This window comes from Pseudonaja textilis, chromosome 1, assembly GCF_049901715.1.
Source record: "Pseudonaja textilis isolate UNSWEBS1 chromosome 1, rPseTex1.2, whole genome shotgun sequence".
Taxonomy (NCBI): domain Eukaryota; kingdom Metazoa; phylum Chordata; class Lepidosauria; order Squamata; family Elapidae; genus Pseudonaja; species Pseudonaja textilis.
This window is the reverse complement of record NC_141990.1, coordinates 22,399,901-22,416,454: the sequence shown is the minus strand read 5'-3', so window position 1 is coordinate 22,416,454 and position 16,554 is coordinate 22,399,901. Positions and strand designations below refer to the sequence as shown.

Below are 16,554 nucleotides of genomic sequence, written 5' to 3'. Positions count from 1 at the left end.
TGCTTTCTGGAGATCTTTCCCATCAACTCCAGAAGCTCTCTTCTTGAAAGAATTAAAGGCAGAGGTGCTTTTCTTGTCACTTTTGGTGATGAAGTCCGAAATCTGCCATAGTAAAAGAATTATCCAGCAGGACGTTTTAATGTAATGTACAGTGTTTTCTCTAGAAATACTCTGATTACAGAAGAAGGGAGGTGGCAGAAAACTATCAGGAGAAGAGCAGCTGAACTGTGAAAGGTAGGGATATTTTCACTGACTTCTTACTCTGAAGGATTAGAAAGTATGGAAATTAAGAAAGATGTGGTGATGGGTGAAGATGGGTGTTGCTTCTAGAATTCCACTGAAATTTCAGCAAACTCTTCCCACAGGTAATAGATTCAGACCACTGACCTGAACAAAAATTAGATATCCTTGGATATTGGTCTTCAGTTTGTAAAATGTAAAGAGGCAGTGAGACCTGCCTGCCCTAGGAATTATGATGCATATAACAAAGCATATGTTTTGGGTCATGTGCTTTGAGCATTCAAGAGTTAATATAAATAGAAAGGGTGGGATACTTTGATAAAGAGATTATGAGCAGATGTGGTCTATGTGAGTGTTGGTTTTTTTTGTCATCTCGGAACCCCTTGGAAGGTACTTTCTTCAACTTCAACTCCTCATGTTACAACAAAACAGCAGTTACAACACCCCAACCTTCTTGGCACCCGGGACCAGTTTCATGGAAGACAATTTTTTCATGGACTAAGGGTTTACTTTCACTCACTCACCTACCACTCACCTCCAGCTGTGTGGCCTGGTTTCTAACAGATTATGGACCAGTACATGTTCCATGGCCCAGGACTGAGGACGCCCGCAATAAAATATTGAATAACTATTTTCCTTCTTGATATTTTGTTCTTATTATTTTGAAATTTGTCACACTTATTTTCAATTCAATTTGTTCCAAGAGCTGATTTCAACGCCAGTGCTTCTCGTGTACCAAGGTTTCATAAATAGAAACATTTATGTGTGGGTGGGTGGGGAGAAATCTATAGAGAGCAAATGTAATACAAACAGCTTCCAAATATGATTGTATTTTGGTGCAGAGGACACATGCACGATTTGGTCATCAACAAAATGTACAAAATTTAAAACGTTACCTCCTTCTAGTACCTGATATATCTGTTATGCAAATGTACCTTATTCTTCTCCCATATGCTTTTCCGGACATTTATACTCCCAGATCATTTATATTTTGGGCTGTAATGTAAATGTCTTAAATCAATCGTACATTTATCAACAATATAGGAAAAACCTATGCCATTACAGGTAGTCCTCGAATTATAACTGTTCATTTAGTTACAATGGCACTGAAAATAGTGACTTATGACATTTTTCACACTTTGACCATTGCAACAGCCCAATGGTCACATGATTTACATTCAGATGCTTGACAACTGACTCATATTTATGACAGTTGCAGTGTTCAAGAGTCATTTTGCGACCTTCTGACAAAGTCAATGGAGAAGCCAGATTCACTTAACAACCATTACTAATTTAACAACTGCAGTGATTTGCTTAACATATGTGGCAAGTAAAGTCATAAAATGGGACAAATTCACTTAACAACTGAAATTTTGGGCTCAGTTGTGGTCATAAGGTGAGGACTATTGGTATTTTATCAACTCTATAGCAGAATCTCTCAGAATACTTAGGCTCTTTAGCAACTCTTTACTCTTTAGCAACTAGCAGTAGCTGATGAGCCCCCAAAATAATTATTTTAATGTTTCCAAAATGAAGTAGCAAAGGAGGGCAGAAGTTGTTTTGTTACTCTTAATACTATGGAATAGCAGTTACCTGAATGTTACACTTTCAGCTTTCTTCCTCCCAAAACCTTTGACATCCAGAAGTTCTCAAAGTTCCTTAAACTTAGTTTATTACTTTCCTCAGTGTATGTTCCAGGGTACCTTTTTCTTCCTGTGCCTTAAGATTGTATTAATCTCTTTATCCTTCTTTTATTGCCTATTGCAGGAGATAAGAAGGAAGAGCTACTCTTATCTTCTCCTGAGCTGCATCCTACATCTGGTGTCTATTCCTTCTGGGCATTCATCTTCCAGGATTAAGCCAAGGAAAGAAGACATAAATCAGCCAAATGGCCCGGAAATTGAGCATTGAGCAACTTGAGGACCAGTTGATATGCCCCATTTGCTTAGAGTTCTTCAAAGAGCCCTTGATGCTACAATGTGGACACTCTTACTGCAAGTCCTGTGTAATATCTCTCTCAGATGATCTGGAGAAGCAGTTCCTTTGCCCAGTATGCCGGAAGGCTGTGGACTATAGCAGATCACCACCCAATGTCAACTTGGCTCACATCATTGAGTTAATTCATACCATAGGCAACTCAGAGGATAACCAAAAGTCTTGCCCTGACCACCACAATCCTCTCAGCCTTTTCTGTGAGCAAGACCAGGAAGTGATTTGTGGCCTCTGTGGCACCATTGGCACCCATCAGCAGCATAAAGTCATGCCCATCTCCACTGTCTACAGCAGGATGAAGGCAGGTGCTTGGGATGTGTATGTATGTGTATGCATGGATGGAGTGAGGGCTTAGACCAGGGCTGTCAAACTTGCGGCCCGCGGGCCAGATGTGTCACACGCCCAGTTTAGCGAAGGGGGAAAAAGTCCCGATATGTCATTTGACAACGCCCTGACAATACGAGTTTGACACCCCTGGCTAGATCACAGGCAGAACCAAGATGGCTGGCAATATTGGGAGGGCCACCTTGTGTCTCTTGATTCGTGGATTAGGTAAGTCTTGGTGTGATCCAAACAAAGAACTTTTCACATATATAAGGGAAAGTTCTTTGTAAAATTAATGGAGCACATGAATTCTAGTGAAAAAAAAATGGTGTAGCTATTATGAGGCAGAAATCTATACTTTCCCTAACAGAATTTTTGTACCTCTCTCCTCACACCATATATCCCAAATCCCTCTCTGTGTGGGTAATGTTTTCATAGGCTGGGAATTATTTAAGTGTAAGGATCATGGGTGATAGTACCCTGTGATCAAGGGCAGCAATAGAAAACAATGGATAACACTGTTACAATGAGGGTGATTCACAGAAATACAAAAACTAGGTACAACACTCCCAGTGCCTATGAGTGCCTGATACTGAATGAGATAAGAGATAAAACTTCCTTTCTTTTAAATGTAAGCTATGAAAAAGGAGCCACTGAATCAGATTAAACACTCCCTTGCGGAATTCATTTTCTATAATAAGGCATTATAGTTTCATGGGAGAAAGATTACTTGTACATATTTGAATATTAAATATACCTCAAATCCTGCATATCCAGTTCGAAGGATCCAATGAACCTAGACTGAGTGAATGTCTGGGGATTTGATGATAGTCATTAATATAGATAATTCAAAATCTTAGTGGAAGGTTACTTCATGTGATCACTTTTTCAAATCTGAATGTCTCCTAATAGCTACCCTAACTGAGCAGTCACATTTCTTTTGGCCTTCCTTGTGAGCTTTAAGAAGTATTTGGTGGTCATCATTGAAAAATATACATTAAAATGGATAAACTTAGTTTTGTTTTCCTTACATCCTTTCCCCACCAGTTTAGCTAATGCAATTCTGCTTTTTCAGGAGGAACTCTCCATGTTGATAACAGATGTGCAACAGCAGAAGAAAAACCTTGATGAACATGTCAGCAAATTGATGAATAACAAAACTCGCATTACGGTGAGCTTAGACAGGCAGATCACATTATGCCAGTGACTTTCTTGGCTGCTTTTTTTCCATCCAACTTGTATACATAATTGTGGTGTAATAGTATTATGAGTTGTTGTTTTTTCTTTGTACATTTGTGACTGATTCCCAGATCGGTCTGGACAATTGTCTGGCCAAGCCCTTGCAGTTTTCTTGGGAAGGATTCTCAGTAGTGGCTCGCCATTCCTTTCTTCCTAGGGCTAAGAGAAAGTGGTTGTACAAAGTCACCCAGCTGGCTTTGTGCCCAAGGCAAGGTTAGAATTCATGGCCTCCCAGTTTCTAGTCTGATGCCTTAACCACCATGCCTAACTGGCTCATAACACTATTACAATAAATAAGCACAGTGAAGGGAAGGTATGGATCTTTAGATATATTTTACAATAAATTTTAGTTTTCTAGTGATTATCTGCTACATATTCTTGAGTGTTTGGGGATGAGTAAGGTACCCTTGGCAGTTGTGTTTACCTCAATTAAGAGGGGTGAATCTTGCTAAAGTTTCAAATGCGAAATTACCTGACCTTTTTCAGTTGCTTCATTACTTAGACCAGGGGTTTCCAACCTTGGCAATTTTAAGACCTGTGGACTTCAACTCCCAGAATTCTGGGAGTTGAAGTCCACAGGTCTTAAAGTTGCCAAGGTTGGAGACCCCTGACTTAGACCACCAGTTCCCAACCTTTCCAGCTCTACAGACTGGCGGTGCCAGCGATGGTGTAGTGGCAAGGGGATGGTTTCAAGCACATGCATACCACTTGCACAAATGCAGCTTCATGCACTCACCTGCCATTTGCAAGGCCCGGTTCCCAATAAGCCACAGCCTGCTACCTGGCCACAGGTTGGCTAGGGAACCCTGACTTAGACAGTAGCCAATTTGGTATAGCAAAGCTGGCTGAGGAATTCTGGGAGTTGAAGTCCACAAGTCTTAAAAGTTGCCAAGGTTGGAGACCCCTGATATAGTGGATAAAACATCAAGCTAGAACCTGGGAGACTATGAGTTCTAGTTCTGTCTTAAGTATAAAGCCACCTGTGTGACCTTGGCTAGTCATACTTTCTTAGCTTAGGAAGCAGGCAATGGCAAACCACTTATGAAATGTTACCAATAAAATTGTAGAGCTTTGCCCAGGCAATCACCAGCCAACCCCCACTATACTTAACTGCTCAATTTAGATTTTTGACATAAACCACCCCAAATAAATCATGGTAAAATGACCCTTATGTATATCCAGCACTTTACTAAATTCTGAAAATTATCTTCCTATTTCTAATACTTCCAGGGGAGAAAAACAACCCTAAATCTTTGTGGAATAATATTCAATATGATTCAATACATATTGTCTTTTTTCTTCAGTTCTTACACTCAGCTAAATCTCAGGGCTAAATATACTACAATGGTTTCAAACTAATTAAGAGAAAAAGCCAAAACATTCAGGTGAAAAAAGGAATAATTTAGTTTAGTAAGTTGATCAGCATCTTTGCCAACAGCATTCTAGATAGACTTAAAAGAAAATATCTCTCAGGAAATTAACTCACAATAAAGTCACCCTTGGAATTCTTTTCAAAGAAAAGCACCTGACATTTATTGTCAATATTGATTTTGTAGGATTAGTGGCAGTAGCTAGGTGTTTTTCAGTTCCTAATCTTGCTCTTGAGGACATTATGTCACATCTGAAAAATTCTAAATAAGTGCACTACCAACTACTATAGACATAGAATGCCCAATCAGGTAGTCACGTTACTTGTCACAAAAACTCCCTGGAAATAGCCATCTGAATTATACCACTCAATGGAGAGGATTCCAACAGCAATTCAGTAGAATAAAATAGCTAAATTGCTACATATTACATTTCATCCAACAGGCAATATCTGAAAATGATTAAGTGCCCTCATATAGTTCCAAGAAATTCTGATAAGTAATCTGTATTGAAGTAAAGAAGTCAATATTTAGAAACTCTATATTTAGAAACAATACTCAGATCTTTTTACATGTTTCTTGTTCCCACCTCTATGAAAGTAACTACTTAGTGATGGTTTCTGTCTCTTTTTTTGCTTATAGTCAGATGCGTTATTGTGTTGCCTTTCACTGATGAATGAGAACTCTTCTAACATAGGTAGTCCTTAACGGACCCCCTCCAAAGTTGGAACGACCCAGTTCCAAAGATCCAACGGCTGGCCCATCCACAGTCACATGACCTGGTGCTCAGAAAGCAGCCTGCATTTATCGCCATTTGCAGCATCTTGCAGTCACATGACATTTTACTACAGTATGTTTTCCCCCCAAAAAACTGGCATTTGCTTCACGTTTTTGGCAAAAAGAGCCCATAGCAAACAATGGGTTCAATTTATGACCATAGCATTTACTTTGTGACTGCAATGCTCAGTTTACAACTGCAGCATTTGCTTAACGATCACTGCAAAAAAATTCATAAAATTGGTTCAACCACATGGGTGATCCATTTTGACGATTGTCATGGGCAGGCTCCATTATAGTTAAAAGTTGAGAACTACCTGTACATGCAATCTACCTCTTTCACTCTTTTCTATCACTAGTTACTCGTCATTAATTCAGTTTGGCAGGCAACTCCAGATTCATAGACTGGAGACACATTACGCCAAGCTACTGTGTTTCTCCAACAATACGGCCTCCCCCAATAGGAAGTCCCAGCATGTTTTATAGGCATAAAATGAAATTAAGTCCCGCCCCCCAAATTAAGGCCTATATTAAACATGAGAAATGGGGGGGAATGGCGGGGGGGCGCTTGCCATTAGGAAGTACTTTTGTTGCATACCCGGATATGGTGCTGCCTGCGTTGATTTCGGCATTGGTGGGGCACTTCGTATCGGGAGACCTTCCACCCCCCGTTGCTTTCCCTTCTCCCCATGCTGCCGCGGCGTTTAGAGCAACGCCATGGCGTTTGGAGCAGCCACGCGTTTGGCGTAGCCACACGTGGCCAGCCAGGGCTCCTCCCTGCAACCGGCGGAGACACTCAGCTTCAGGCGCTCCTGTCACTGCCTTCCCGGGCATCGTTCGAAAGCACAGCCCAGTCTTTTAAAAATGACGCCCTACTACGAAAAAGCCTCCCCTGCCCAAGGTGGGAGGTAACAGGCGGGCCCTCCGCTCATCCTGCCAGGGCTGTGCCGGAGCTGGGCAGACTGGGCAGAGATAGGAAAGTGAGCCACAGGTGCATGCCCGCCTGCCAAGCGAAAGAGCGGGCCAACCCGAGCTTGGCTTCCCAAGTCCCTCCAGCCTGACCCCGAAGGGGCCACCAGGAGAGGCTGCCCAAGGCGGTGATAGCGCCCACCCGTCCGTGGACAGAGAGGCGAGGCAATGGCAGCGCTGCTTCCCTGGCCGGTGGGTCCAGCGGAGAGAGCCCGAAGCCGCCTATCCTTTCCACCCCTCGCCCAGCCCTTCCCCATGCATCTCCAAATGCGCTGGCAGCTCCAAATGCTGCAGCGGCACAGGCATCGGGCAGAGGTGCTCACTTGGCGGGGCTCAGCTCAGAGGAGGACGCGGCACAGGCCGTTGCCTTGCCTCCCTGTCCATGGATGGGTGGGTGCTATCACTGCCTCAGGCAACCTCTCCTGGTGGCCCCTTCGGGGTCGGGCTGGAGGGATTTGGGAAGGAAGCCAAGCTCAGGTCGGCCCAGCTCTTTTGCTTGGCAGGTGGGTGTGCACCCGCGGCTCGCTTTCCCGGCTCTGCCCAGCGCGCCCGGCTTGACCCTGGTGGGAAGAGCAGAGGGCCTGGTGGGAAGGCGCCAGGCAGGAGGGCCCATCAGTCAGCTGCGCTGGGCGGCCCAGGCAAAGCTCTTCATGCTCTGCCCGGCGCCAGGCAGGGATGGCGGATGGGCGCTTCTCCTGGATCCTGCGCTGCGGCCCCGGGAGATTCGCCTCCCCATGTGGGGTTAGGCTGCCCTCTCGGGCAGGGGAGGTTTTGTCATAGTAGGGCATCGTTTTTAAAAGAATGGGCTTTGCCTTCGAATGATGCCCGGGAAGGAGGCGACAGGAGCGCCTGAAGCCAAGTGTCTCTGCCGGGCTCCGGTTGCAGGGAGGAGGCCTGGCCGGCCCCGCGTGGCTGTGCCAAATGCCGCGTGGTTGCTCCTAACACTGCAGCGTTGCTCTAAACGCCACGGCAGCATGGGGAGAAGGGAAAGCAACGGTGGCAGAAGGTCTCCCGATAGGAAGTGCCCCACCAACGCCAAGGTCAACATCCAAGCCGTCACCACCCACCCGCCCAAAGATGCAAGGGGGAGGAAATTAAGTCACCCCCCAAAAGACGGCCTAGCCGTTTTTTCGGGGGTCAAAAAAAAAATAAGGCCTGGCCTTATTTTGTGAGAAACATGGTATTACTAATTTAATAATAGTTTGTTTAATAAATCACTGTTTGCTTAATTCACCAACTGATAAATCCTGTGTTAAAAATAGTAGTTGAGTTCCCGAAATATGCTAGGTCAAAAATTAACCAGCCGCATTATGGTTTATACTGCAATATTTGGACTCAGTAAGAGAGTATTCACTAATAGGAAAATACTAGGTTGTGTTCGCATCCAGACTTTTCTGGCCAAAAGATTAGCTCATTAGCTCATTCTTAATGCAAACTGTATAGCATAAGATAAGCAGTTTAGGCTGCATGGAAAAAGGAACACAAATTGTTCCTGTAAGGAATTACAAATCCAATCTAGTCCCATAATACAATTAATCATTGTTGAGGGGAGGAGGAATATTGGACAGGTATGTAAAAGAGGGAAATAATACTTTATCAAATTCTTTAGTGCGCAAACTGAACTTATTTCAGGATCAATGTATCTCATGCTGGTGAGACATGAACGACTGACATAAAGATTTTGTCATATTTCTGCCCATTAGTTATCATTACTGATAGCTGCAAAGCAATTGACTCCTGAGATAAGATTGGAGGCAGGAGTGGCTGACAGCATTAGAGATTACATTGAGATGGTCATCAGATTTCTCACATTTTAGCATTATAATATAAAACTATTATTATAGCAATACCAGTTGCTCTGGAGATGCTTGTGATATTTTGTCCCATGCAGAATGAATCTGATATCTTCAAGGAGGTAGTCCGAAAGCAGTTCCAGGATCTGCACAGGTATATTGATGAAGAGAAGGCCAAATTCCTGGGGCAGATAGAAAGGAAAACAACCGGTATCATTGCCTCTATTGAGGTTCAGGTGAGGCAGAGAACAGACACTCTTCAGAAGCTAAAGGAGCTGGAGAACTCCCTGGAGAAATTCAACAATGAAGACCAGCTGGATTTCATACAGGTATGGTTGTCTATCTGCTTGCTATAAATAACCAGGGACATGTTAAGATGTGCTGCCAGCAGCAGAAAATCAAAATTGCTCAGGATGCTTACTCAGAAGTAAGAAGCAGACCGAAAGAAGCCTACTGGAATCTGAGGAACCTAGAGAGATTTAGCAATTTGCACCTATTAACAGTCTAAATTTGCCTCATAGTTTGTTGGCGCATAAAGGCCTAGGCATATGGAAGAATAGTGTTGCCTATTAGGAGATTAAATCTTTGGATCATTGGACTACAGTACAGGTAGTCCTCGAATTGTAACAGTTCGTTTAATGACCATTTGGAGTTGTAACGACACTGTAAAAAGTGATTTACGACCATTTTTCATACTTACGTTCATTGCAGCATCCCCGTGGTCACATGATCAAAATCCAAACTGTGTCCCAAGGTCATGTGATTCCCTTTTGCAACCTGCTGACAAGCAAAGCCAATGGGGAAGTCAGATTCATTTAAAAACCGTGTTACTAACTTAACAACAGCAGTGATTCATTTAACAAATGTGACAAGAAATGTGATAAAATGGGGCAAAACTCACTTAACAAATTTTTCACTTAGCAACATAAATTTTGGGCTCATTTGTGGTTGTAAGTCGAGGACTACCTGCACTCTCCCTACAATGAAGGCCCTAGAAGCAGAGCAATGATGCAGAGTAGGCAAGCTTACATCATACACATCACACAGATTAAGGATAGGATTTCTCATTTTCCTCAGGTTTGGTGGAAAATTTGGAAGGTTTATTTTTTTTATACTTTATGTGAACCCTATTTTAAGTTTTCATATATTTCCTTCTTCAAAATGGCAGAGAACTCTTTAGGAGATTATGGTTAGAGCAGTCAGTTATAGCTGATATTAAAAAGGTTGTCCACCCTTGATCTAATGGTAGGCATAATTCCAGAGTGTCATGAAAGTTTGAGGTGCTTCTTTACAGCCCACATTTTGAAGTGTACATGAAGTGTACATACACCCAACAGGACAGACACAGACTTCAGAGATAATTAGAACTGCAGAAAAAACAATTACTACCAACCTGCCTTCCATCGACGACCTGAATTCTGCACGAGTCAAAAAGAGGGCTGTGAAAAGATTTACAGACCCCTCACATGCTGGACATAAACTGTTTCAACTCCTTCCCTCAAAACGATGCTATTGAGCAGTGGCCTCCAACCTTTTTTGTGCCATGGCCCGGTACCGGCATCACAAAATGATCCGTGGCCCGGTACCAGCATCAGCACGCATGGCAAGGCAAGGCGAGCCGAGCGACCAGCCAGCCAGCCGTCCCCCGCTTCTCTCTGCCACCTTCAACTCCTCCTTTGTACCTTTGTCGATGGGCTTCACTTCAGGACGGCTTCGGGACGGTCGCTCGGCTCACCTTGCCTTGGGTGCTGAAAGAATCCTCGTTCGAAGCCCCCCCCTTCGATGAAACTAAGGCACGAGGATTCCTTCAGGACCCAAACACCACTTTCCAAACGGAAAAGCTCACCCAGAAGCACTTTCTCATCAAACAAGATAGCGGCGCCCAGCAAACCGGTGGCCCGGTTGGAAATGTTCCACAGCCCGGTACCGGTCTGCAGCCCGGTGGTTGGGGACCCCTGCTATAGAGCATTGCACACCAGAACAACTAGACACAAAGAGAGTTTTTTTCCCGAACACCATCACTCTGCTAAACAAATAATTCCCTCAACATTGTCCAACTATTTACAAAGTCTGCACTACAATTACTGTTAATCTTCTCATCACTCCTTATCACCCATCCCCTCCCACTTGTGACTGTATGACTGTAACTTTGTTGCTTGTATCCTTACGATCTATATTGATAGTTTTCTAGTATGATTTGATTGCTTATTGTACCCTATGACTCTTATTAAGTGTTGTACCTTATGATTCTTGACTCTTGATGAATGTATTTGCACCAAGACAAATTCCTTGTGTGTCCAATCACACTTGGTCAATAAAGAATTCTATTCTAAATAAGGGCCTGTAATTCTGTTGCAATTAAGGAATGCATACAGTAAGTATGCAAGAATTTCAAAGTTTACAGGAGTAAATATGGATTCCAACTGCTCAGATAACTCAATAATCCCATTCATTTTCTCCCACCTTCCTCCCCTCCAGAGTCTTTAGTATATATTTAAATAGCACAAGTGCACTAAATCTGTCTATATCTCTTTACAGAAATATAGATCTCTTCCCACCAGGTATGTAAAATAAAAATGTATGAAAGAGAAACAAAACACTGTCATTTTTAGATGTGTTATAAAAAACATGCCTTTACAGAAAAAGCGTCAAGGAAGAGTTGAACAGATACATTTTAACTTTTTCAAAATTCTTATTAAGAAGCATGGTAACAGAATTCATTCTTTTATAAAATCAAAATATGTGTACAATATTCCATTTTCTCAGCAAAGAATACTGAGACATGTTTCAGCAATTCCAATGTCCTGAAGCATATTTACTCAAAAGAAAACTGTGCCATGTTCACCAAAATTTGATGAGACAGATATGCAATGGATGGCAAGCTCCTGCAAAGTTGATGGCTTGTGAAATTACGAGAATTTGAAGAAGCCCTAATATTAATTTCCAGCCCTAAACTCCTTAATTCCAGAGCATATGGCTTCCAGACAAAGCGATTTTATGAAGTAATCTTTAGGCTTCAAGAATGGAGAAATATTTCCCAGATCTTCTAAACAGGATTCTTGAGATATGTGCTTTCTGTCTTCAAAATTATATATTGTCACTGAACGTTCTCATACATATATACTTTCTTGTGGAAAGATAAAGTAATTGCTTTTATGTTCTGAGTTCTTGCTCAGAATTTTCAGTCCCATCAATTAAGATAGGAATTGAATATTTTAAAAGATGATTTATGAAATATTTGAGATTAGGGAAAATATTAACGGAAATTAATACATATCCAGGTCTGAACTTCCCTATCAGCACCCAGTTGAAGGCATATACAGTGCGGTTTCTTTTAAGCCTGACTTCCACCAAGAGGATGTAAAGATGATGGTGTGGAAGCGTCTGCTCCGGAAAGTCCTTCCAGGTAGGGCTGCTGCTGGAGGAGAGGAAGAGGGGAGGCTGTGTCATGACCACTTCCACATACAGTACTTAAATGAACTTGTGAATCTGTGTCTTCATCATGCATTACTGCTTTTCAGGTATCAGAGAAATGGGGTTGACTGAAAAGTTAGCAAATGGCAACGGGTGTTGAGAGTGCTATGTTTCCTGAGTTCTGCAATCACTTTTTGACGATTATGAAAAACTAGCTCTATACCCGTGCTTTGCTACGAAATGTGCCTCTGCCTACCAATATCCATCTGTATTCATCTGGCTTGCTTCCTGTCAGTGTGTGAGAGAGTTAAGGGCTGTTTGGAAACTGAAACACGGAAACTGAAACAGTATTTGCTGTGTAAGCGAGGAGACAGCAAGGAGCCTAGGCATGGCTTAGCTCAACTGTACTATACTAAAGCTAGTTGCTGCTGTGAAACTAAAACTGAAACTCCTCTCCTCTGCTTGTGTTTTGCATTTGGAACAGATTTCTTTTCAGGTGGGGAGGGGGAGTAGAACTCCTTAGCATCAGAGCGTGTTAATAATAATATACAAAATACTAATACTCTGATGGCCATTTCGAAAAATCCTTTCTTAGTGAGCACCTAGAAACCAAGAGGAACATGCATGCCAAATTTCAAGTTTGTATGCTTTATGGTTCTGGAGATTTTGTGATGATGTGTGAATGGTATTTTGCATATATATATATATATAGATTAAATTCTATTCTATTCTATTAATTTTCTATTCTATTCTATTAATTTTCTATTCTATTCTATTTTCTATTCTATTCTATTTTCAATTCTATTCTATTCTATTTTCTATTCTATTCTATTCTGTTCATATAAAGGAGGCTTGATCACCTCAGCTGATTTTTCTGAATATTATGCAAAGTTCCTCAAAGAACTTTGATTTTTACCCCTTCTCATAGCTCCAGAAACACTGAAGCTGGACCCAATGAGTGCTCACCCTATGCTTGAGTTGTCCAAGGACAATACCATGGTGAAATATGGCCAGTTCTTCCAACGGCGAGACAGCAATCCTGACCGCTTTGACTACAGCAATTGTATCCTGGCTAATAAGGGCTTCTCCTGGGGAAAGCATTACTGGGAGATTATTGTGGGCTCCAAGAGTCACTGGCGCCTGGGCATCATCAAGGGCACAGTCAACCGTAAAGGCAAACTGAGTAAGAATCCAGAAAATGGGTTGTGGCTAATTGGCTTAAAAGAGGGCAAAGTATATGAGGCCTTCAATACCAGCAGACTGGTTTTGCCGATTTCAGTCCGACCCCAACGAATTGGGGTCTATCTGCACTATGAGAAGGGAGAACTAACCTTCTACAATGCTGACAGCCCAGATGAGCTGATACCAATCTATACTTTCCAAGCAGATTTCCAAGGCAAGCTATATCCCATTTTGGACATGTGTTGGCATGAGCGGGGTATTCATAACAACTTACCCATTATAGTACCTACTTCCAAAATGCTGCAGACTGAGGATGAGTGCACCAACACTGATGAGCCCACCAAGTTATAATAGGAAGTTTCCATTTGCTACTATTGTGTCAAGTTACTGGGTAAGCTCCAGACTGTCTTTATGGCAGCAATAAATGCAAACCAAATTGAATATAACTCATTCAATGCAAAGAAATTTAGATACCTGCTTCAGGACTCTGTTTTGTTTTTAACGCACCTATGTAAGGGCATCCTGGTTTTAAGGGGTCAAATCAAGACTACATATAAAGCAACAGACCTTTATGCCAAAGCTGTACTCCATGCCAAAGTGTAGAATCTCAATGACATCTATTGTTTAAAGATAGTTAAGTCCAAAAGGATAGTTTAGTCCAAAATTTCAGGAGCTCTGTTGAAATGAACAGTATTGTTCCCATTGTTTTCAGTGGGTTTTTGCAGAATAATTTCCTTGTGATTCATTGTTTGTGGCCTGTGGAGGATTTCCTAGGATTTCATTCTAGGAAATAGTGCTCAGAATCTATTGCTTGGAACAAACACCTCAGTTTGCCTCTAGGCTGCTTCTGGGAAGGGTTGCTTCTAGGCTGCTTCTGCTAGGCAACTGATTTCAAAGGCCCACTTTTTCCCCTCTTTCTTCTTTTCAGTCTTCTTTTTTTCCTCCATTGTTACCCATTTTAACAAGTTTTACAAATCTGAAAGGCTAGATATATTGGATTTTCTAGACAGTACTCATTATTTAAATTAAAAAGCCCAAATTAATATTTCTATTCTAGAGTTTCAAGTAAGACCATAATGAATGCAGTAAGTAAATATTTCACCAAGATTGTAAAAAAAAACAACCTGCAAGCCAATACTTAGCACTATCACTATGCAAATATAACTAAAAGGTGGAGGTATTCATTAATTTCTATCTGTACATATTAATGTGTTAAATTAGTTTACTGTGAAGATTTTATTCAATTTTAGCAACTGCTTATTATGTCTCACCTCTTCTCTTTGCTATTTGTTTTTAGTGGTTTAAAAGCCAAAACTTTTTAAAATCTTTTATACTGAATAAAGTGATTTTACAATCTTTTTACTGTAAGAAGTATACTTTCATGTTTTGCAATACAAAATTAGAAATTATAGTTTTATTACAAGTTGTTTTAAGGCCCTCTTCTGGGTTTTCTATACTGTGAACCTACGTACATTCCCATCAGACTGCTCCCTTTCAAGGTAAGAAGGTGTAGAGCAGGTGTAAGACTATAAACAAAGTAAAAGTATCAGATACCGAAAAGGATAAGTTTAGCTACATCTACTTTATGCCAAGAAATTTTCCCCTCATGCACATTTATTTGAAAATTACACAATTTTCCCCAAATTCATCTCAGAATGTTCCATTACATTTATTATGACATGCAACAATTACCAAAAAATCCTGCTTTCAGACATACCCACAGCAACTTTTTTTTTGGTGCTTTCGAGTCAGTTTTAGACTCCTGGTGACTGCTTGGACCAGTCTCTAAATTTTCTTGGCAAAGTTTCAAAAGTGGTTTACCATTGCGTCCTTTTAGGGCTGGGAGCGTGTAGCTCACGGGTGTCAAACTTGCCACGTCACATTCATTGCCGTCCCATAATGTATTGTGTTTTACCCTTCTCAGAGCTGGGGTGGGCGTGGCCTCACTTGATGCATCGGCCTGCGGGCCGTCAGTTTGACACCCCTGCCACTGTAGCTGGTCCAAGGTCTTGCTAACTTTGCTTTAGGTGGGATTAGAAATCAGTCTCCTGGTTTCTAGCCTGGGATCTTAACTACATACTATACCACACTGACTCTCCAGAACAGTCTAAATATCCATTCATGCTTTCTGTCATATCAGTTCTTAGAGTATACAATCCATAAAAGACTTACAAAGGATCAACAGCTCTATCCAGTCTCAAAGGGCTGCTTTGCAGACAAAATAGTTCTCTAACTCACCTGGCCCACTTTATTTTGTGCTACAAAGCAGAAAAAGAGAAAGAAGCTATATTGATTATGAAGGAGAAAGGCTCAAAATCCATTTGAAACAACGTATTAGCCTCACTGAAGCCAAGAATACAAAACACAACCTTTGAAGTTTGAAAAACCTGTTCAAGGTTATTTTCAAAAGCACAAGAAAGCAAAGACAAGGAAGATGGAATATATGCCATGTGCTAATGCGGAAGTAAATGTGTAAAATGTCAAGAGATAGAGGTGAGTTGGCTGCATTAAAGAGCCATGTTGGCAAAGGGGTTAGAATATACAGTACTGCAGGGCTAACACAGTACTCGCTCCAGGAGTTTGAATCTGACCTGCTCCAAGTTGACTGATCCTTCCATGGTCGATACAATGAGGACCCAGATTGTTGGAGGCAATATTCTGACTCTGAAAACCACTTAGAGAGGATTGTAAAGCACTATGAAGCGATACATAAGTCTAAGAGTGCTATTGCTATTCACAGCCCAGTTAATACAGTTGTGCCATAAACTAAACACGCTAAGCTACAAACAACCAAGTTGTGTTTCACATGTTGCAACTTAGGTGTGTACCTGACCCAGTTAAAAGCGTTTGGCCCCTAATATTTTTATCCTGCTCTTCCCTGAAATTTACAAACAAGATATAATGCCTCAGCTCTTCACTCTTCACATAGTTTCATCTTGCAGTTTTCTGCAATGGAATAAAAGAGTTGGAAGGGACCTTGGAGGTCTTCCAGTCCAGCCCTCTGCTTAGACAGGAAACCCCACACCATTTCGGACAAGTGGTTATCCAATCTCTTCTTTAAAACTTCCAGTGTTGGAGCATTGACAACTTCTGGAGGCAAGTTGTTCCACTGATTAATTGTTCTGTCAGGAAATGTCTCCTTAGTTCTAAGTTGCTTCTCTCCTTGATTAGTTCCCACCCATTGCGTCTTGTCCTGCTCTCGGGTGCTTTGGAGAAGAGGCTTGGCTCCCTCTTCTTTGTGGCAGCCCCTTTTCTGC

General features: G+C 41.7%; 1 protein-coding gene across 1 annotated transcript; it reads left to right on the top strand.

Annotated features, from left to right (window-relative positions):
- Window positions 1-24: 24 nt before the first annotated feature.
- On the top strand, window positions 25-14,468 carry TRIM50 (tripartite motif containing 50). Its single transcript, XM_026708476.2, has 7 exons — window positions 25-234; window positions 2,008-2,533; window positions 3,632-3,727; window positions 8,800-9,030; window positions 11,240-11,262; window positions 11,983-12,107; window positions 13,044-14,468. The coding sequence occupies exons 2-7, from the start codon at window positions 2,129-2,131 to the stop codon at window positions 13,646-13,648; spliced, it is 1,485 nt and encodes a 494-aa protein (XP_026564261.1). The 5' UTR covers window positions 25-234; window positions 2,008-2,128; the 3' UTR covers window positions 13,649-14,468.
- The last annotated feature ends 2,086 nt before the right edge of the window (window positions 14,469-16,554 follow it).